This window comes from Myodes glareolus, chromosome 4 (assembly GCF_982192425.1).
Source record: "Myodes glareolus chromosome 4, mMyoGla1.1, whole genome shotgun sequence".
Lineage (NCBI taxonomy): Eukaryota > Metazoa > Chordata > Mammalia > Rodentia > Cricetidae > Myodes > Myodes glareolus.
In genome coordinates this window covers 105,847,864-105,869,826 of record NC_142029.1, presented here as the reverse complement: position 1 = coordinate 105,869,826, position 21,963 = coordinate 105,847,864, and the positions used below count along the sequence as shown (strand labels likewise).

General features: G+C 40.7%; 1 protein-coding gene across 6 annotated transcripts in view; it reads right to left on the bottom strand.

The window, feature by feature from the left end:
* Nucleotides 1–2,421: 2,421 nt before the first annotated feature.
* LOC125408262 (uncharacterized) overlaps nucleotides 2,422–21,963 on the bottom strand; it is a 31,734-nt gene continuing 12,192 nt past the window's right edge. For 2 of the 6 annotated variants that reach the window (XM_087905835.1, XM_087905834.1), the window contains exons 2-9: nucleotides 13,274–13,455; nucleotides 12,566–12,671; nucleotides 10,032–10,183; nucleotides 8,662–8,750; nucleotides 7,725–7,851; nucleotides 6,310–6,390; nucleotides 5,262–5,329; nucleotides 2,422–4,852 (exon numbers count right to left, since the gene is read on the bottom strand). In XM_087905835.1, the coding sequence (XP_087761961.1) occupies nucleotides 3,026–4,852; nucleotides 5,262–5,329; nucleotides 6,310–6,390; nucleotides 7,725–7,851; nucleotides 8,662–8,750; nucleotides 10,032–10,059 (2,220 nt within the window). In that variant the 5' untranslated portion in view covers nucleotides 10,060–10,183; nucleotides 12,566–12,671; nucleotides 13,274–13,455 and the 3' untranslated portion in view covers nucleotides 2,422–3,025. Of the gene's footprint in view, nucleotides 4,853–5,261; nucleotides 5,330–6,309; nucleotides 6,391–7,724; nucleotides 7,852–8,659; nucleotides 8,751–10,031; nucleotides 10,184–12,565; nucleotides 12,706–13,273; nucleotides 13,456–21,963 lie in introns of those variants that run through there. The other 4 variants (XM_085689879.2, XM_085689878.2, XM_087905836.1 and 1 more) reach the window with 3 other exon arrangements.

Here is a 21,963-nt window from a genome sequence, read left to right as displayed (position 1 = left end):
ATGGTGTCCCACATTTCCTGGATGTTTTGTGTTAGAAATTTATTGGATTTAATATTTTCTTTGACTGATGAATCTACTTTCTCTATCCTATCTTCAGTACCTAAGATTCTCTCTTCCATTTCTTCCTGTGTTCTGTGATGCTTCTATCTGTAGTTCCTGTACACTTTTCCACTTCCAGAATTCCCTTAATTTGTGTTTTATTGTTTCTACTTCAGTTTTCAAGTCTTGAATTGTTTTCCTTCACCTGTTTGTGTTTTTTTCTAGGCTTTCTTTGCTTTAAGAAATTTATTGATTGCTTTCATTTTTGCTTTTTTTTTCTCAACTTCTTTAAGGGATTTTTTCATTTACTCTTTAAGAGCTTCTATCATCTTCATAAAATAATTTTTAAGTTTGTTTTCTTGTGTTTCAGCTGTATCAGAATGTTCAGGTTTTGCTGTTATAGGATCATTGGGTTCTGGTAATATCATATTGCTTGCTCTTTTGGTTGTTTAATGTATCCTCTTTTTTATTAGATTTTTACCAATCCAAATTCCCACTCCCTCTCCTCCTCCCATTCCCTCCACACACCCTCCCACCCAACCCCCATCTAATCCTAAGAGCGGGTAAGGCACATTGCTTTGTGGAAAGTTCAAGGCCCTCCCTACTACATCTAGGCTGAGTAAGGTATACACCCAAAGAAAATAGGATCCCCAAAAGCCAGTACATGCTGTAGAGATAAATCCTGGTGCCACTGCCAGTGGTCTCTCAGTCTGCCTCAGCCATACAACTGTGTTGAATGTATTCTTACACCAGTGTTTACACATCTTTTTCCAATTGATGTGGGTTTTGCCTGTGCCGGTTCTTCCAACTGTTGTGGTTTGCACCTATGTCTTTTCCAACTGGTGTGGTTTACACCTGTGCCTGTGTAGTCTGCTGGGTTGCGGGGAAGGGCTGGCAACAGAGAGCATGCTCAGGTTCTTGGAGTTGGGCAGCAGAGTAAATCTTGGTGAGACAACCTCTGGTGGGTAGCAGTGATGGGGGTGCAGCCTGAAGGCAGGTATCTCACCTGCTTTCAGGTTTGTGTGGACTTATGTCTTTTATTTTTGCATTTATTTATTTTGTGTATTTGTATGTTCATGTGTCACAAATGTAGAGGACAGAGGATAACCTGAAGGAGTCAGTTCTTTCTTTCTATTATGTGTTCTATGGGAATCAGACTCAAATTGTCAGGCTTGATGCTAAGTGCCTTTAACTAGTAAGTCATCTTTTAGTCCATGTCTGTCTTTTGGCAGATGAATTTAATCGTTCCATTTAAAGCACATATATACAAGGATCATGCACTGTGGTTTTGATTCACACCTATAATGCAACATTTATATATTATATGTAATAATCAAGTGTTACACATAACAGAATAAGTAAATCACCATAGAAAAAGTTACAAAATAAACAGCACTTAAAAAGTCAATACTCTTTCATGATAGTCTCAACAAATTTAATATATAGATGACATACACAAATTTATCAGTGACTATATATGTTTGAAAAGTCAGTGGCAATCAACACACTCAGTGAAAACTCCAGAGCTTTTCCTTTAAAATATATATATATATATATATATATATATATATATATATATATATATATACCAACTAAATAATCCAACAAACTAATTATGGGCATACACTCAAGGAATGCTTACAGAGATATTTGCAATCTATGTTCAATGTAGCAGTTCAATTTGTTTCCAACAATTGAGTATGGAAATGACCTAAATGTTCCTTTGTGTAAAGAAACTTTCATAAGGGCTGGGAAGACGAGAAACTGACTCTGTCTTAAGGTGGAAGTCAAGCATGGAATCCAAGGTTTTCTTGACCTCTACATGCACACTGTAGAGCCTACACTCATAAACAGAGATACATGCAAACACACATCACATATATACATGCATACAAAAATTTTGAGTGTGCATAAAACATAGACAGCCTACCCTCTGTTGAAAAAATTCTTCATGCAAGACAACAGAGATAAAACTAAAGATATTTTGTTATAAAAATAAACCAGACACAAAAACTAAAAATACATTATCATATTCAAATATGGAGTGTAGCTGGGCGAAGTGGTGTATGCATTTAAACCTAACACTTGGGAGGCAGATGATCTCTGTGAGTTCAAGGCCGGGCTGGTTTACTTAGCGAGTTCCAGGACAGTCAGAACTACATAGTGAGACCCTGTCTTTAAAAGAGGGGGATATAGTCAAACAGAAGAAAAGTGTAGTTGTGGTTATCAAGAGCTAAGAGTTAACGCTTATAAGTTATTGTTAAAGGTTATACACTTTCAGTTACAAGATAGGTAACTTAAGAGTGCAGTTGATGAATATAATTAACAATGTTCTCCATCTGAATTTTCTAAGGTAGTAAAAAGTGCTTCATAATACCAAAATTACTATATCACATTTTTATTATTTGATAAGTGCTTCATATACATATATTTCACAGAATTTTGTACATCTTGAATCAATTTTAAGACTGGAAAGTCATTAAGTGAAAATATTAAAATATCTCAAGTATTGAAAATGCAAAAAATAGTCAAAACAAATTTATAAAACTATTAAGAAAGCCAAGTTTCTGCTAGTCTACAAGGTCTTAAGACATAGAAACAATTTCCATATTCTATACACACATTTACCCAAATGTGAATCACTTCATGCTTACTGAATGTTGATAACTTACGTGAATAATTACTTTCTAACATTTCTTACTTTCTCAAAGTCCTCCACTGTAGTACTGTAGGTAATCAAAGCACTGAGGAGAAATATAATTTTCCACATTATATCAAGAGTTTCTCTTCCATACTTATAAAAAAATCCATGAAACAGTGAAGGCTTTCCATGTTTATGACATTGTATAGCTTCAGTGGGTTCATGTGAACTGGACTTTGAGCATTCTGATAACTTCCCACTCTTTTCAGTTCATGAGGCATCTATGCAACTTGAATTGTTTCATATCTCTGAAGTCAAATATTATATAATCAATTTACAAATGGCTTATACTGATAAACTTTCTTTCCACTGTGAATTTGAATGCACTCCTGAAGTAACAGAACTTCCTAAAGCAGTCTCTCCATTCCTTCCAATCAAAGAATTTATCTCAAGGGTTTTTATGTGCTCTGTAAGATGAGAACTACTGAAAGCTATTCCGTAACTTTTACATTTATAGGCCTTCTCTCCACTGTGGATTCTTACATGTTTACTTAGATGTGAGTAAACAGCAAAAGCTTTCCCACACTCCTTACATCCATAGGGTTTCTCTCCAGTATGCGTTCGCATGTGAATGTGAAGGTAGGAGGAACATGTAAATGCTTTCCCACACACATTACACTCAAAGGGCTTCTCTCCAGTATGAATTCTCAGGTGTGCAATAAGATAGGAGGAAGAAGCAAAGGCCTTCCCACACTGGTCACATTCATATGGTTTCTCTCCTGTGTGACTTCTTATATGTTCGAGGAGGCCTGACGATGTAGTAAAGGCTTTCCCACATTCTTTACAATTATAGGGCTTCTCCCCAGTGTGAGTTCGTATATGTTTTGTGAGACCAGAACGCACAGTGAATGCTTTCCCACATTCCTCACACTTATGGGGTTTCTCTCCTGTGTGGATTCTTACATGTTTACTTAGATGTGAAGAAACAGCGAAGGCTTTCCCACATTCCTTACACATATAAGGTTTCTCTCCAGTATGAGTTCGCATGTGATTATGAAGGTAGGAAGAACATGCAAATGCTTTTCCACACACATTGCACTCAAAGGGATTTTCTCCAGTATGTGTTCGTAAATGTTTAGTAAGGCTTGTGCGCTCAGTGAAGGCTCTGCCACAGTCTTTACATACATAGGGCTTCTCTCCAGTGTGAGTCCGCATGTGAATGCGAAGGTAAGAAGAACATGTAAACGCTTTCCCACAAACTTTACATTCAAAGGGCTTTTCTCCAGTGTGTGTTCTCAAATGTGTAATAAGAGTTGAGGAAGAAGCAAAAGCTTTGCCACAATGGTCACACTCAAAGGGTCTCTCCCCCATGTGACTTTTCATATGTTTAATAAGGCCTGAGGTTGAAGTGAAGGCTTTCCCACATTCCTTACACTCATAAGGCTTCTCTCCAGTGTGTATTGGTAAATGTTTACTAAGGCCAGAGCGCCCTGTGAAGGCTTTGCCACAGTCCTTACATTTATAGGGCTTTATTCCAGTGTGAACCCGAAAGTGATCATTAAGGCATGAGGCATTTCTAAAGCATTTCCCACAAACCTTACATTCAAAGGGTTTCTCTTCAGTGTGAGTTTTTAAGTGCTGAGTTAGTGGGTAACACCTAGAAAAGGCTTTTCCACATTCCTTACATTCATAAGGTTTTTCACCGGTGTGGGTACGCATATGAATATTAAGGTTGGCAAAATATTTAAAACTTTTCCCACATTCCTTACATTCATAGGGTTTTTTTCCAGTGCATGTTTGACCATTCCCAGCATGGCTCATAGGTGTGTTAAAAGCATCACCACACTGTACCCATTTAAAGAGTCTGTCTTCACATGTCTTAAGGGCTTGTTGAAATTCACTAGATTTGAGGACTGTGGCTGGTTCGCATGTTGTCTGGTAAGCAGCACTTGCAGCCAGACTGGTGTCTTTTCCACACTGGCTTAACTCAGGACCTTTGTCTGCAGAAGAGGTTTCCTCAGGATGCAGAGGAAAGGCTTCTCCATGCTGAACACAATCATAAATGCTTCCTCTGTTTTCAATACCTATGTGTGTCGGACTACATGAAGGCTCTTTGATGATTTCTCCAGGTGGCTTAAAGTCACAGAGCTCCTTTCCATTGTAGCTATTTGACTGTTGATTAAAAGGAAGTAAGATATTAAAACTTTTTCAAATTTATTAGTATATCTTACTCATCTAAGATAACATGATGATGATGATGTTTCCCATTATAATTACATATATGTGACTTAATGTAAATTTAAAAAAATCCTATTGCAAAGATCTTATGCCATCTACTCTAATTCTGAAAGTTTTCCTGTGTTTTCATGAAATTGTTTTAAAAGCCCAATATCTATAAGTAGGAATAAGTGTTTATGGGAACTCAAGTTCCAAACTAGGATTAGAACATCTTTCTAGACTCTATGAATATAGGCTATTTCTCTCTAATACATCTTTCTTTTGAAGAATTTTGATGAAATTTACATGAAATACCCAGTATATTTCAATGAAGAAAATATGAAATATCTCTTGTGACTCTTACCAGTTGTGTCTCATTTGACATTTTTAACTGAAACATTGTCCCTCTAGTGTTAAGCCGCAGAGCCCATTCTGAAGTTAAACAACAACAAACACATGTGAGTGCATCCGCAGTGAAACAGAAACACTAACAATTATACAACTCATTTCTATTTGTTTTTATATTAAGCAAGTTAAAAACAAAGTTATGTTAAATGTTAGCAATTTGGCTAGCTCTAAAGTTTTACAGGCTGGGATTCAGGCCCATGTCAGAATAGAGGGGGTCCTAAAGGCCAGAGAGATGGCTCAGAGACTACAAACACTTGCTGCTCTTATTCAAAAATAAATAAAACACCCAGATTCAGTCCCCAGCAACCATATCAGACAGTTTACAACTACTTGTGACTCCATTCCAGGAGACCTAATACCCTCTTCTGGCCACCACAGGCATGTGTGCATATGGCACACATGAACTCACACAGGCCCATAGTCATATACATAAAAATTAAAACAACTGGGCAGTGGTGGCACACGCTTTTAATCCCAGTACTTGGGAAGCAGAGGCAGGTGGTTCTCTTGTGAGTTCAAGGTCAGCATGGGCTACAGAGTGAGCTCCAGGACAGGCTCCAAACCTTATCTCAAAAACAAAAACAAGAAAAATTAAAACAACAATAATAAATATTTTTAAAAGAGGCCCTGGATCCAGTAGTCAATAATAATAATGACAATAATATAAACGTAAAATACAAAGAGAATAGGCAGTCGAAATTTAAAAATGAGTAATTTACTTACTCTGAAATTTAAATGCACTGGTAAACAGGGACAGCATTTTTGGGGAGAAAAGAAGGAAAGATCTGGACTATTGAGATTGTAAAAAAGTCTACGTAGATGGAAGTAATGAAGTTTAGAGATATGAAGATCTCCTAAAACTCTCAAGTCCAATAGCCTCAGCCTCCTGATTCAAGCTTTCCCTTCTTTGGGAGAGCACTTGCTTAGCTTACCATGCCATCCACAGAATTGGGGTGGGGTGGGGTGTTGCTACTGTATTCCAAGTAGACTGAACTCCCATTTACCTTGATGAACTCCTCTCTCGACTACTCTATACTCTTCTGTCTCCAAACAAGAGCTTGAGCTGGGTTTGATGAGCTGACATCCTATATGAGAAGAAAGACACATTCATGAAAGCAGATCAAGCAACAAAGGATATACCTTTCTATGACTTAGAAACAACGGTTTCAATAACAGCAATGAAATACTGCTAAAGACCCCACTGTGTACATAACCCTTTATGACTTCTTTCCCTTAAAGCCTAAAGTGATGGTTACAAGGACAAGACAAAAACACTAACACTGAACCAGTGGGACAGTCAAAAAGTAAAAATGCTTGACACTAAGAATGACGACCTGATTTGCTTGTCTAGGACATGGTAGAAGGAAAGAACTGACTCCCACAAATTGTGTACTGACTTTTAGATGTGCATTGTGACAAAGAATAAATGTAGACATTTTTAAGCACTAATACTAATCAAATTGAAAAGAAAGTGAAAGAAAATTTTTTGAGACTGGTTTCTTCACTGTGTGGCTCTAATTGGCCTAAAACTTTGTAGACCAGATTGGTTGTGAACTTAGAAATGTGCCTGTCTCAATTTCCTGGAGTACTAGATAAAAGGCATGTGCCACCAAATCCACAAGATCCTTGTTATTATAGAGAAAAAGATTACACTAGTAGTTAAATATTTCAGTGTATCAAAATCACATGGAGGGACCATTAAAACAGAGATGATCAGAATACCAAACTAAGTATTCTTGATTCAGTTGTCGAAGATAGTCTGAAAAGCTCCTTTTAGTAGAGCAGAAGAACAATATTGGTGATTTTAGGACTGTCTTTAAAACCACCACAACTGATTAAAATATAGTAGGGCAGGGTTAGAGGCCTGTTTCTCTTTCTTCTCTTATCTCTCTCTCTCTCTCTCTCTCTCTCTCTCTCTCTCTCTCTCTCTCTCTGTCTCTCTCCCTCCCTCCCTCCCTCCCTCCCCCCGCCCCGTTTTTTGTTTTGTTTTGTTTTGTTTTCAGATAGAGTCGATGTAGTCCTGGATGTTCTGGAGTTCAATATCTAGACCAGGCTGAACTCAAATACACAGAGAACCTCTTGTCTCTGTTTCCCTAGTACTGGGATTAAAGATGTTTGTTATTGTCTATTCCTCTGTTATTTTCAATTATCCTTAGAGCTGCATAACCAATTCTAAAAAGTAGAAAATTCATAGGATTCATAGGTGTGATAGCTCAGCAGGTAATGATGCTTGGTGCCAAGTCTGACATCCATAGAACTCACATGATAGGAGATAACTCCCAAAAGCTGTCCTCTGAACTACACACAGACACACACACACACACACACACACACACACACCATAAAATAACAAATGTAATTAGAAAAATACACATATTTTTGTTCTATAAGAGTCTACAGGGAATGAGGAGAACCTCACCTACTGTGGCCAGGTTCTGGTAGTTCTCCAGCATCACCTCTCTGTAAAGGTTCCTTTGTTTTGTGTCCAGTAAAGTCCATTCCTCCTGGGTGAAGTCTATAGCCACATCCTCAAAGGTCACAGACTCCTACAATCACACAAACTTGGATTTGAGCCAACTAACATCTCTATCCAAGGTCACAGGAAATTGAAGATAGAAATTCAATTACGAAGAGTTGGGAGTTCTCCAGCAGTCTATCCAAGAGTTTAATGAAGAGCCCAAGGCACTCTTTATATCTATCTCACTATTATTAATTTTCACTTTTACATCTTAATTTTAAAGATAGGGTTGGCCAGAATGGCTGACCCTAAACTCTCTATTTTCCCACCTTTACCTCCCCAGTGCTAGAGATAAAGACATACACCATTGTGCCTAGACTCCATCCTATGTCTTTACTGACACATCCCATTATCTCACCCACAACTAGACCAGATATTCTTTCTCATTTATTTCCTTCTATTTAGATGTGTTAAATACACTGCATACACTTGACAAATGGCAACAGCTGAAAAACATCTTTCAGAAAGGGGAAGATTCATCTCCTTTATCAACTGTCAGAACACAATAAAATCAAAAATACATAATCAGTGTCATGAGTAAAGATTAATCACAAATTACTGAAATACTAGGATGATATTCACAGTAATCCTAAACCAACATAAAAGTTTAGTTTTCTCGTTGACATGCTATAATATATGACAAGAAGCAACTTCAGGAAGAAAAGATCTATTCTGGCTTACAATTTGAGAAGATATAGTCATGAAGAAATACAACTAATCACTCAGTCCTTGAATAAGGTTTTTATTTCCTTCCAGAAACTCTGGAGAAAAAAATCTCTGCCTGCATGGAAATGTGTCAGCCTCATGGGTCTAATGGCAGGATATACTTTAGTCACACCTGGTAACTACTTGTCAGGCAGTCAGACACCATCCTGTCCATCTCTGTCTTTTCACGATGAAAGTAGCTTAGGCCCCTAGAAAATAAACCTAATAGGAAAAAAGAAATCAGAGTTATCGATAATTCTCACATTTACAAACATGGATGTCATCCTATCCTAGTTCAAAATTCCCATATATTCCAACACAGGAAATCAAAATCAATCTCCCAAGCTTTGTCTCTCTGTCTCTGTAACTTTCTCTCTGTCTCTCTGTCTGTCTGTCTGTCTCTCTCTCTCTCTCTCTCTCTCTCTCTCTCTCTCTCTCTCACACACACACACACACACACACACACATACATGCAGGCAGACACACACAACTCATCTCATCTTATTGCATCTCATTTCATAGACACACAGGGCTGCCACACAGAACCAGAATAGTCATTCTCAGAAAAAAAGGAATGATAAGCCACACTGCCCATAAGGACAAGTATATTGGTCGTATTTTACAGGTAAAGAACAATAAGTCCTAGAAACAGGACCTATTACCTGCACATGGGTGAAAGGACTCATGAATAAAATAAAGTGGCACTCATTATCAGCAAACTGGCTTATAAAACAGGCTTCAGTAACCCTTGCCAACTTCAGTCATCTGTATTATTTTTCTTGTTGCTATGATAAAAAAAATAACCAACAAGAAACATCTCTGGGGGCTGAAAAGATGGTTCAGTTATTAAGAGCACTTGTTGCTCTTGCAGAGGACCTATGTTCAGTTCCCAGTACCTACACAGTAATTCACAACCATCCATAACTCCAGCTTCAGAAGATCTAATGCCCTTTTATGACATCCACAGGCACCAAGCACAATGTGGTCCACAGACACACATGGAGGCAAAACACAGGTTAAAAAATAAAAGAAAAAAAAACCTTTAAAAAAATAAAAAGAAGCAACTTAAGGAAGAATTTATTTTTGCTTATAGTTGAAGAGGATATAACTCTTAGAATATACTGGAACACTTATCTTCCAGAAACTGAAAGACACATCTGGGCAGTTCATACACTTGAGTGGCCAAGATGATCTCTCTCTGCAGAAGGCAGTGGGAGGCTGGCTGGTTACATTGCATCAGCAGTCAGGAAACAGAGAATGAACAGGAAATAGGGATAGGCTAAAAAACCTCAAGACCCACCCAATACAGAGCCACTTTTTCCAGCAAAGCTCCACCTCCTGAAAGTTCTACGACCTTGTCAAACAACACTACAGGCAGCACCCATATGTCATTGGGGTAATTTAGTATTGAAACCACAGATGAATCTCTGACCTGGCAGTAATCAGAGCACCAACACCTAATCCATCTGTACAAAGAGCACATAACACATGAGCTAGACTTACCGTAGGACAAACTGATGGCTTCCATCATGAAAGGATGATGGAGAAATACACTAGAACACTCTCTTCTAGAATTTGAAGGACATGTCCAGGCAATTTATACATATAAAGGGCCAGTGGTGATCTTTCCTCTTTTTACATGGTGACTTGCATTCCTGAAGACATGGATCATTCATCAGAAAATCTTATCTATCAATAATCAGGCATCATAATTAGCTTTCTCTTTCTGATAGTGATATGAGCGAAAGCCACTAAGAATGATAACACATCAGCTGGAAAGATGGCTGAGCAGTTAAGAGCACTTTCTGATCTTCCAAAGGATCTGAGTTCAGTTTTCAGCACCCATGTTGGACTGATCACAACCACCTGTAACTCCAGCTCCAGTTGATCAATCACCCTCTTCTTCCTCTGTGGGTACCTTCGTACACATGGAATATACTCACACAGACACACATACAAACACACTCATAGACATAAATAAAAACTTAAAAATTAACTATCCTAAGGCATCAAGGGCTCCTATCATCAGTAGCATTTATGTTTAAAAACCTAGATTCAAGGGGGCTGGGGAGATGGTTCAGTGGATAGAGTCCTTATAACTCTTGTAGAGGACCTGGGTTCAGTTCCCAGCATCCACATGGTGGCTCACAACCATCCATAACTCTGGTTATCTTCTTCGGACCTCCATAGGCATCAGACACACAGATAGTACACACACATGCAGGCAAAACACTCATACACAAAAACAAACTAATTTTTTTGATGAATAAAAACATCTAGATTCAGAACCAGCAAAATAACTCAGCAGGTAAAAGTGCTTACTGCTAGGCATGCTATCTGAGTGCAATCTCTGGGACCCGTATGGTAGAAGGAGAAAATAAACTCTTGAAAGTTGTCCTCTGACCTCCACTCATGTTGTCTGTACCCAATCCAGTAACACAAACTCAATAAATAAATTTATAAATGTGTTATAAAACAAACAAACAAGACTCAGAAAGAAAAAAGAACATGAAATTGCTCCCATCTTCTACTTAGAGATGAACTAAAGCTTTAAGCACTTTAACCCTCAATTCTCATCTGGAAAATAGCACTTCTCAATGGGAGGAAAGACATTCCTTAGAAAAGGACTTGTTTTCAAAACTAGGACAAATAGAGGGGATGCTATTTCAGGAAAAGGGGAAAGGTTAGAAAACTCCAACAGAAAATAAAGCACTACAGAAATAGACTAAAAACACTTAGAAAAACTATACAGGGCTACTTCCAAACTCAGAGATGGGAAAGTTAGGTAAGGTCTGTGTAGAGTGGGAAGGTATGTAGGCCATTTAGATGTCTGTCTTATCAGTTAAATACCAAGGAGAAAAGAAAGAATTGTTAGTCTCTAGAGATACAAGTCATTTGACTTATTTTTTTGCTATTTATAACAGATATATGATGTGGGATTCCCCTCTCTATGCTGTGAATATCATTGGTTAATAAAGAATCTGTCTTAGGTCTGGCAGGGAAGAATAGAGGTAGGTGGGAAAAACTAAACTGAATGCTGGGAGAAAGAAGACAAAGTCAAAGAGAAGCCATGTAGCCACCGCCAGGAACAGATGAGCCAGAACCTTGCCAGTAAGCCACAGCCATGTGGTAATATACAGATTAATAGAAATAGGTTAAATTAAGATGTAAGAGCTAGCCAATAAGAAGATAGAGCTAATAGGCCAAGCAGTGATTTAATTAATACAGTTTCTGTGTGGTTATTTCAAGTATGGGCAGCCAGGAACAAACAAGTGGCCTCCCACAAAAGATATAACTGATTTTATTTAATAGTATTTTCCTTGATATATAAGAATTGTGTGTTTTGGTGTATGATGTAGTATTTTAGTACCATGGGTAAAGTATGTAATGACCAGATGAGGGTAATTCAAAAACCAGACAAGAACGTTAAAAATGTGATGAAAAATCCAGCAAGGAAGTTAGGTGTGATAGTGAATGCCTTTATCCCCTGCACTTGGAAGGCAGATGGAGGCAGATCTCTGAGTTTGAGGCTAGTCTGCCCTACAGAGTGAGTTTCAGGACAGTCAAGGCTACAAAGAAACCTTTTTCAAAAAAATTCAAGAAAGAACATATTCCCAAAAAAGCCAAGAAGGACTAAAAAATGGATTTCTCTGTCATTAGGAATGTGCCTAAGGGTAGAGAGATAGTAAAGTGTTTTCTTAAGTTGTACAGGGACCTAAGTGTTATCTTCAGGACCTATGTAGAAATGCCAGGTGTAGTGGCATGCAGTTGTAATCATGAACTAGAAAGGCAGAGAGACAGGAGGATCCCTGGGGATTATTGGTCACAGTCTAGTCTAATCGGTAAGCTCCAGGCAAATGAGAGGCCCTGTTTCAGGAAATGGATGGCATCCCTGAAAATGACACAAGATCATTCTCTGGCCTCTACATACATGCACACACACATGGATCCAAACACAAATATGTACAGACACACAGGTACACTTAAAAAATGCCAAATCAATGTTCATACAGGATGTCATTAATGTCATGTCATACCTGTGGTCTTAGAAAAAGGTCGACGCAGTAAGAATGTCTTCTGCAAAGACTGATGGTGACATTGTTGTGGTACTTCAGGTATCATTTAGAAACACCAACTATGTCCCTTGAGAAACAGACATAACGAGGTTACAGAACCGCTGAAACAGGCAATGAACAATATGTTAGCCAATATGTAAACAAAGAATATCTTTAGGTGTTGACTAAATACAAGACAACCAGATGTGTTACTATACTACAGAGCCCTCATGGGCAGGCTGAAGTCAAACACTATGAGGTACCATTTATCTACTTTCAGATTTAACAATAGGCAGTCATGGCCTGTCACACAGAAAAGCCATGGAAAAAAAATCATTCAAACTTTATTTCCTGTGATTTTTGTGTGTATGTGTTTTGTTTCATTGTTGTTGTTTTTGGTTTTTTGAGACAGGGTTTCTCTGTGTGATATTCTCCTGGGGAACTACACTTCCCAGGAGGCCCCTGTGCACAGGCGCAGAGTACAGCGTTGTCTGCCTGACTTCATTTCCCAGAAACACATGCACCCACAATCCAACGCAGATGCAAAACGTGGCATCTGATGTGCGTACGCTGGGGTGGCCTTTAAAAGGCAAAGCACGGTACTTTCGCTCTTTTTTCCTTCCTGTTCCCCACCGTCATGGTCCCACACGCCCTTCCCTGTAATAAAGTTATACGTGGGTTCATTTGTACCTCGTGAGTTTCTTTTGTTTCCGCAGAAAAGAACATCACTGGTGCTGCAACTCGACCCGGAGCTGAAAACTGGAGCTCAGGCTTCAGGCGCCACCTGGGCCTCCAACCTCCTCCCGGGACACGAACAGAACCGAGGACCTCCTCTACAATGACCCACGTGTTCCATCTGCCTGGGCGAGCTCCTACAAACAACATCAGCTTCTAATCGTGAGTGTCCCCTTCCAGCCAGCTTAACCAACTCTTTTGACCGGTACTCCCGGTGTTTCTAGGGTCGGGGGGGGGGGGCTTTCCCCAACCGCGGGCCTTCAGGGCCTGGAGTCCCTTCACTGGCATTCATTCCTGGCTTGTCCCTTTGCTAAGCCCATGCCTGGGATGGCTTGGCCTAGCCAGCTCCCAGCACACCCATGCTTAGAGGCCTGAGGTCTCCAGTTCTTACTTTCTCTTTTTTCATTGCTTTCTTTCTTTCCTTTTCGTTCTCACAGTTGGCTGCTATGGTGCAGCCCGCGGCCGCTGCTTTCTGAGCAATCTGTCCAGAACCAGCTAGGCCCATAGCACTCCACATGTGGACCGCAGACACCCGGCCACATTGTCCTGGATGTTCGAGCCATCTGCATCTCGCCTTAACTGGGAATCGCTCTCACTGTAGGCTTGAGGTGCCACGGTTTCTTTTGCGGGTATTTTCACGGCCTTAGTTATGGGGGGGGGCAAAACGTCTAAAACTATCACTCCAAACTCCCCACTAGGATGTCTTTTGGATGCCCTGCAGCCTCACGCTTTGATGCCTTCCCTACAGATTTCCACACTCATCCGTCTCTGCTCCAAAAAATGGCCCGAGTATACCTTAGAGGGAAACTGCAAATGGCCACCTAACAGCACTTTCGACCCCGACATTTTACAGGAGTTATCAAATTATTGCAATCGTACAGGCAGATGGAAAGAACTCTCCTATGTCTCTGCTTTCTTCTATATGGCCCTTAAGACTGACCCCTCTGTCCTCATTCACTGTTCACCTGATCACTCTCGCTCTACCCGGTCGAACACAACCTCACATAAACCTTCCAGTCCTAGGTCTCCGGAAGTCCCACGTAAGTCTTCTTCCAGGTCCAGTCATAAGGAAACCTCACCTAACCTTTCTCCTTCTAGGTCTCTGAAAACCTCACACAAATCCTATTCAAAATCTAAAAAAGCCTCACCTAAGCACCATTCTCCCTCTCCTGCCAGCAGGTCTCCGTCCAGCTCCTTCGGTTCCGCTTCCTCCCACTCCCCCTCTTCTCGTCACAGGTCACATAGGTCACCAGAAGCCTCTTCGGATTCATCCTCCCCATCTCCCTCCCGCTCCTGCCCTACTCTGCCTCCTCGGTCTTCCAAAGCCCTGCTGAGTTCCCCTTCCTCTCGTGCCAGCCGCCTTGCTCTGGCACCTTCCTTCATTCCTCTGCTCACACGTTCGCGAGCCACCACGGAGCCTAATCCTGACCAAGCCAAGACTGCTGCCATCCTGCCATTGAAGGAGGTGGCTGGCGTTGACGGATTGGTTAGGGCTCACGTTCCATTCTCCCTTTCGGAACTCTCCCATATAGTCAAATTCCTTGGGTCCTATATGTCTAACCCTACCACTTTCATAAAAGAATTTCAATATATTACTCAATCCTATAATCTCACTTTCAAAGACATCTTTATGATCCTGTCCAATAACTTACTTCCCAAGGAACGTAGGCAGGTCTGGGAGCAGGCCAGACAGAATGTGGACAAAGTTCACCAGACTCTTGCCTCACACCCTCCTGGGGCAGAGGCAGTCCCAGACCAAGAACCACACTGGGATTATAACACTCCAGATGGGATCTTGGCCAGAGACTGATTTTTAACTTGTCACCTAACAGGCCTCTGGAAGGCTGCCCTCAGGCCAGTAAATTATTCTAAACTCTCAGAAATTATTCAGGACAAAAAGAAAAATCCTTCTGCATTTTTGGAACGCCTTACAAAAGCTCTATTACAGTTTACAAACCTGGACCCAGAATCCCCTGTGGGCAGACAGCTATTAATGACTCACTTTTTTAATCAATGTTATCCAGACATCAAGGCCAAGCTCAGATGTTTGGAGAAAGGCCCCTTAACCCCACAGGCGGAAGTCCTAGAGACGGCTTTTAAGGTGTACCATGCAAGGAATGACAAAGCTCGCAACCACTGCCACGTGGTAGCCATGGCCGCCCTGCCAGCCAAGGCGACAGACTACTCCAGCCGCCCTGTTCGTGCTGCCCCCCACCTCCCGGGGTGCGTGAGCCACCAGGTCCATGTTTCAAGTGCGGTAAGATGGGCCACTGGGCCCGAGGATACCCTAATCCCCATGGTAATCCCAGGGGACCTTGTCCAAGATGTCACAGGGAAGGTCACTGGTCTGTAGATTGTCCTTGTGTGCACGGTGGCATCGGACCCAGAGATTTCACCTGGACAGACCCTGACACTAATTTTTCCACACAGCTCACCTGGACCGTTCTCCCCCAGGGCTTCCAAGACAGCCCATACCTCTTCAGCCAAGTCTTGGCCTCTGATCTGCTCTCACTGTCTCTCCCTAAATCCAAGCTCATACAATATGTGGATGACATTTTACTTTGCAGCCCATCATTGGAGATCAGCAAGACAGATACTGTTGCCCTTTTAAATTTCTTATCTAAAAGGGGCTACAGAGTCTCACCTTCTAAGGTTCAATTATCTACCACTCAGTTCCTTCCACCAAAGAAGAAGTTTTATCGTTCCTGGGAGTGGCCAGCTTCCTGCGTTCCTGGATCCCCTCCTTTTCTCTCCTCACCCGCCCCCTATATGAAGCAGTTCTCAGCTCTCTGCATGAGCCCCTTCTCCATCCGGTTACCAAACCCTTCCAGAGACTCCAACGGGCCCTTCTCCAGGCTCCAGCTCTTCATCTTCGGGATCTAACTCGCCCTTTTTCTCTTTATGTAGCAGAGAAGGAGGGATACGCCCTTGGGGTCTTAGGACATCAATTGGGACCTTCTTTTGCGCCTGTAGCATACCTGTCAAAGAAGATGGACCTCACCACTCGGGGCTGGGCACCCTGCATACATGCTTTGGCGGCTGCTGAGCTTCTGATTCCTGCCAAGCTCGAGGGAATTCCTCACTGGATTCACCTGTCACACCTTAAACCGTTTACTCCTCCAGCTCAAGACAATCCCTCATACACGGTAACTCAGACAGGACCTTGCTCTCTTAAGTTCCAGAGGACACAAGAAAAATAGAGTTCCTATCCTTCACTCAACTCCCTTATGCCAACATATTTTCCTTTCTTCTCTTTTTCCTATATGGAATCTCTCCAAATACCTCCAATGTCATGTTGAAATTTCCAAATAACCACTCAGCTGCTCTTACAGGAATCATCAAACACGGAGCCAAAGATTATAAGCCCAGGTGGTAAGCAAAACCTTAACGGGTCCCTTGACATGACAGGTTCGACATTGACTGCAGCAGTATCCCCTGGATGTTGAGGCAATGCCCAAGATAAAAAATTTATTAAGACATTTTCTTTAAGCTCCAGGGAGCCAGCTTGACCCACCTAAACAGAACAGACTCAAAACGGATTAAGTATCATTTAATTTTATTTTATTTCCCCCCCACCTCAAATCTCCCCTTTAATTTTTTTTTTCCTCTTCTAACATGACTTGTTTTCCAGCTCCTCAAGACCTAGAGAGATGCGATTTCAATCAGCCATCACAGGACACCCGCGGACAGGACGCGATCACCAGGATGCATTGGACACCCCAAACCCCTCAACGCCCACAAAGTCAGCAGGAAGCAGTTATGAGAGACCGGGCTATGCCTTCATTCCCTACCCATTAAGACCCTCAACCCTCCAAGTTTTTAACAAATCAAAAAGCGTGGAATGTTATTCTCCTGGGGAACTACATTTCCCAGGAGGCCCCTGTGCGCCTGACTCGGAAGACTTCATTTCCCAGAAACATATGCACCTACAATCCAAATTTGCGCAGACACAAAATGTGGCGTCTAATGCGCGTATGCTGGGGTGGCTTTTAAAAGGCAAAGCGCAGTACTTTCTCTCTCTTTTCCCCACCATCACAGTCCCACATACCCCTCCCTGTAATAAAGTTGCACGTGGGTTCGTTTGTACCTCATAGGTTTCTTTCATTTCCGCAGGAAAGAACATCACTGTGTAACAGCCCTGACTGCCCTAACACTCATTTTGTAGACTAAGCTAGCCTGCCTCTGCCGCCTAAGTGCTGGAATTAAAGGCACGCGCCACTACGCCTTTTTAACTTTAAACATTTCTATTTATTTTGTGAAAGCAGGGGCATGCACACCACAGTGCTCAAGTGGAAGTCAGAGGACAAGTCAGTTCTTTCCTTCACTATATGTGTCCATCGGATTGAATCGCCAGGTCATTGATCCTAGCAACAGGTGTCCTGATCTGCTGAGTCATATTTCCAACCCTACTTTTAAGTGTTATAACCAGATATAACTTTTAGGTTGATTAGGTTCTAATTAAATTTTCTTAGTACTTTTTTTTTTTTTGGACAGGAGATGGTCTCATTATGAAGCCACAGATGACCTCAAATTTGCTATTCTTCTGCCTTAGTTCTCAGATGCTGAGGTAACAAGGTATTGTATACCATCAAGCCCAGCTCAGACTAACTATTGTAATTAGGGTCCACATATCAAGGTGTCTTAGTTAGGGTTACTATTCCTGTGATGAATCACAAGGCATTTGTTTGTTGAATTTTTAAGACTTACTATTTTTATATGTATGGGTATTTTTCCTGCATGCATGTCTGTGGGTTACATGCATACAGTACCTACAAAAGCATCAGATTCCCTGGAACTAGAGTTATAGATAGTCAAGTGATGTTGAATAAACTTGAAGTAATAATATAGATACTATAAATGATTTACTAATAGGTTTTGCTTAGGTAACAGTAAGTCACACAAAATAGAATTTAGCTAAGGGACCCTGCCTCCAAAATACCCCAAAGATAAGTACTATGTTAATGAGGCCTGTTAGAGATAAGAAAATGTAAGCCGCTAAAACATAAACATTTGTTCACCAGGAGTAATCATCCATTAGGTTTTCTTCCCATAACAAAAGAGACAACCCTGAGGGACAACACATCCTTAGGACCAGTCTTTCCCAGAGAAGGAGTTACTCAAGGGCAGTGCAGGGTGAGACAGCCATCCTTAAATCCTGCCTGTCATAAACCCTGTGCTTTTCTTAAGAACAGCATAATTCTGCCAGGTGAGCAAGATGGAGGAGCCTGACCTGAGTAGCAACTATGTGAAAAGAACAACACTGGTGCACTTAAAATAATTCTGACTATGTGTACCATCTTCACTGTGCAAATCTTCCATCTACCTAGATGACGTGACTTGCAGTCTCCTATCTCCGTTACATTGCTCAAAGTGTAACCTGGGGCTGGAATCTGAAAGAGATTGAAGGATGACAGCACATGTGGAATGCACAGAATATGGATATACGTTAGAAAGATCGTCTAATTATGGCCAGCTTCTCTTTGGACACTAGCCAGTGCAAACTCTCACTACCATTCAAGAGTTTTCTCATTTTTCCTTTGTGTGAAGTGAATTCTCAAGGTGAGCTGGGGGTGGAGTGGAGGTGTTCCTGATACAAAGAGTCACTGCGTGGCACTAGGAATCAAACCCAGGTCCTCTGGAAAAGCAGTAGTAAGTACTTACCCACTGAGTCATCTCTCTAGTACCTACACATCAAGTCAATTTGTAAATGACAAAAACTGACTTTACAATCCTAAAGGCTGTGGCAGGAGAGGACAGTAAGTTCAAGGTTAGCATAGGCCAGAAAAGAAAAGAATCAATTTTATTCATACCTTATTTCTTATTATGCTGAGCATGTATTTGGGGTATTTTAGGATAATAGGTACTGTGACTACTAAAGAGACACATGTTTTAATTTGATAGGATGAGCCAGGCATGACGGCATGTGCCTTTAATCCCAGCTCTCGGGAGGCAGAAGCAAGTGGATTTCTGTGAGCAAGAGGGATTTCAGTACTATGTTGCCAAAGCTGAAAGAAATGATCCCTTGCCTCAGCCTCCTAAATTCCTTTAATTACACACAAATTTAATATGCAAATTTTCTATTTAGAATGAGATTCTATTATGGAACTTTTATTTATATATATATATATATTTAATCATATATATATAACTTATTTATAACAAAATATTCTTATGTACACTATATTCAATTACCCTGTATTTTCAACTCTAATACCTCAGGACCCAATATTAAAGTTACTAAGAACAGTTTAGAGTATAGATCAGAGGTAAGACACTAGCCCAGCATATTCAAAGACCTGGGTTTTAACCCCAGCACTGAAAAGGAAGGAAGGGAGCAAGGAAGAGTAGGAGGGAGGGACGACAGGAGGAAAGAAGAAAGGATGACTGGATTTAGAACTCTCATTATTATCGCTCAATCTGTTACATGCACTGTAAAGCCAGCAGGAGTCTGGTCTCTTCTCTCACTGTTGTTTTGTTTTGTTCTGTTCTCTTTTAGGCTTTTAGCCACCATCTAAGTGTCCAGTATCTTTCTCTAGCAGATAAGACAAAATAAGGAAGGAGATGGGCCTGGCACCCCAGGGGAATCTCTCCCTAGGATGGCCCATACTCTCAGGATAATAAGACTTGCACCCTATTCCTTTTCTTATTTTCACAGGAATATCTTTTTTAAAAGAACTGCTACAAGGGTACAGTTAAATAGGAAGAATAAAATCTAATGTTCTGCAACACTGCAGAGAAACTGTTTGACAACCATTAATCAAAGATTCCAAAACAGGGCTGGAGAGATGGCTCAGTGGTTAAGAGCATTGCCTGCCCTTCCAAAGGTCCTGAGTTCAATTCCCAGCAACCACATGGTGGCTCACAACCATCTGTACTAAGGTCTGGTGCCCTCTTCTGGCCTGCAGGCATACATGAAGACAGAATATTGTATACATAATAAATAAATAAATATTTAAAAAAAAAAAAAAACAAAGATTCCAAAACAACTAATAGGGGCTGGAGAAATGACTTGGCAGTTCAAAGTACTTGCTGTTCTTGCAGAGAGAAAACTGAGGTATAGTTGTATAGTATTTGTGTTTTAATAAATAAAGCTTGCCTGAAGATCAGAATGCAAAGCAGTCACACTAGTCAGCCATACAGGCCAGGCAGTGGTGGCACAAACCTATAATCCCAGCAGCCTTATTAGTTAGCCATACAGGCCGGGCAGTGGTGGTACACACCTTTAATTTCAGCACTAGAGAAGAAGACAGGAGGAGACATATCTCATGCTCAGCCTCAGTATGAGGATCTGTGAAGTCAGGACCACCATTTTGGACTGAGGTAGAGGTAAAAGCCAGTGGCTAGCTGCCTCGCTTTTCTGATCTTCAGGCTGAACACCAATATGTCTCTGCTTTTTTATTATTCATGCTACATCTGGCACCAACGTTTAGGGTACAAATTCATGAAAAGGCCATTTCCCTCTACACACGGCCAGAATCACCACCCTACCAGCTAGGTTTTGCTTTCTTCTCTCCTGGCAGACTCTCCCTGAACCCCTTTCTCAGTCTGCTGCCAAACTAGATAGTTGGCTTAAAATCCAGTCAGGCTTTCATTGTTCTACACAGCAACAATAAGCGTCACATCTTCATAATCATTGTCGGCAGATTTGGTAAGACAATTGGAAATTCTTAGAGGGAAGAATTAGTCAAAAGATTTTCTCACATTAAAAAATGAAAAACACCATTACAATGGAAGGATTTGGGTCACAGTATGATAATACACTGGACAGCAATAAAATGGAATGATTAAATGAGATTAGATGGAATTCATTTAATGTCAATTATAAACATCTCGTTTTATCACTAGAAAGCTGGTTAATCTGGGTGCTAAAATACAAGTTTTAGAAAAATTTAATAAAACAGATCATAGAGATATTCAAATCCAGACAGAGGATTTAATGGAGAATCAATTTCAGCATTGCATTATAAGGTTAGACGGGAACAGCCTAAGGTTTCAAACAACCAACTTTAATATATCCAGTAGCCTTACAGGAACTGCCAAATGAAAGAGGCTCTGTAAGCACTGAATGGACTCCTGTGCCAATGTTAGATTTAAGGAGATTCAAGGAAGCAATAGTCTCATATGGCATGCATTTACCTTTTGTGAAGCAAATGACGATTCGTGGTCAGTTTGTAATAGAATTATCCCAAAAGACTAGATAGACTTGGTTAATACTGTTTTAGAACTTGGTCCACAATTACAATGGAGGACATGATTTAGAGAAGAGGCTAACACTATTGAAAACAGAGTGAAGCTAAAGGTATGGAAATCTAGCAAGATCAGCTTCTTGGAGGAGGAGATTATGCTACTACAGAATGGTAATCCTATATGATGGTCACATCCTGGCTTTAAGCCATGAAGTGGCTTTGAATGCTTGGGACAGAATTGGAGAAGTAGGAAATAAGATTGAATCATTTGCTAAAGTCAGCAAGACCCAAAAGAAATCTTCACAGATTTCTTGCAAAACTTGGCATCAGCAGTAAAAGGAATGATATTAAATTCAGAAGCTAATCAAATAATAATTGAATCTCTGGCTTTTGAAAATGTTAATTCTCAATGCAAAAAAAAAAATTAGGCCATTAAAAGCAAGATTAGCACCATTGGAG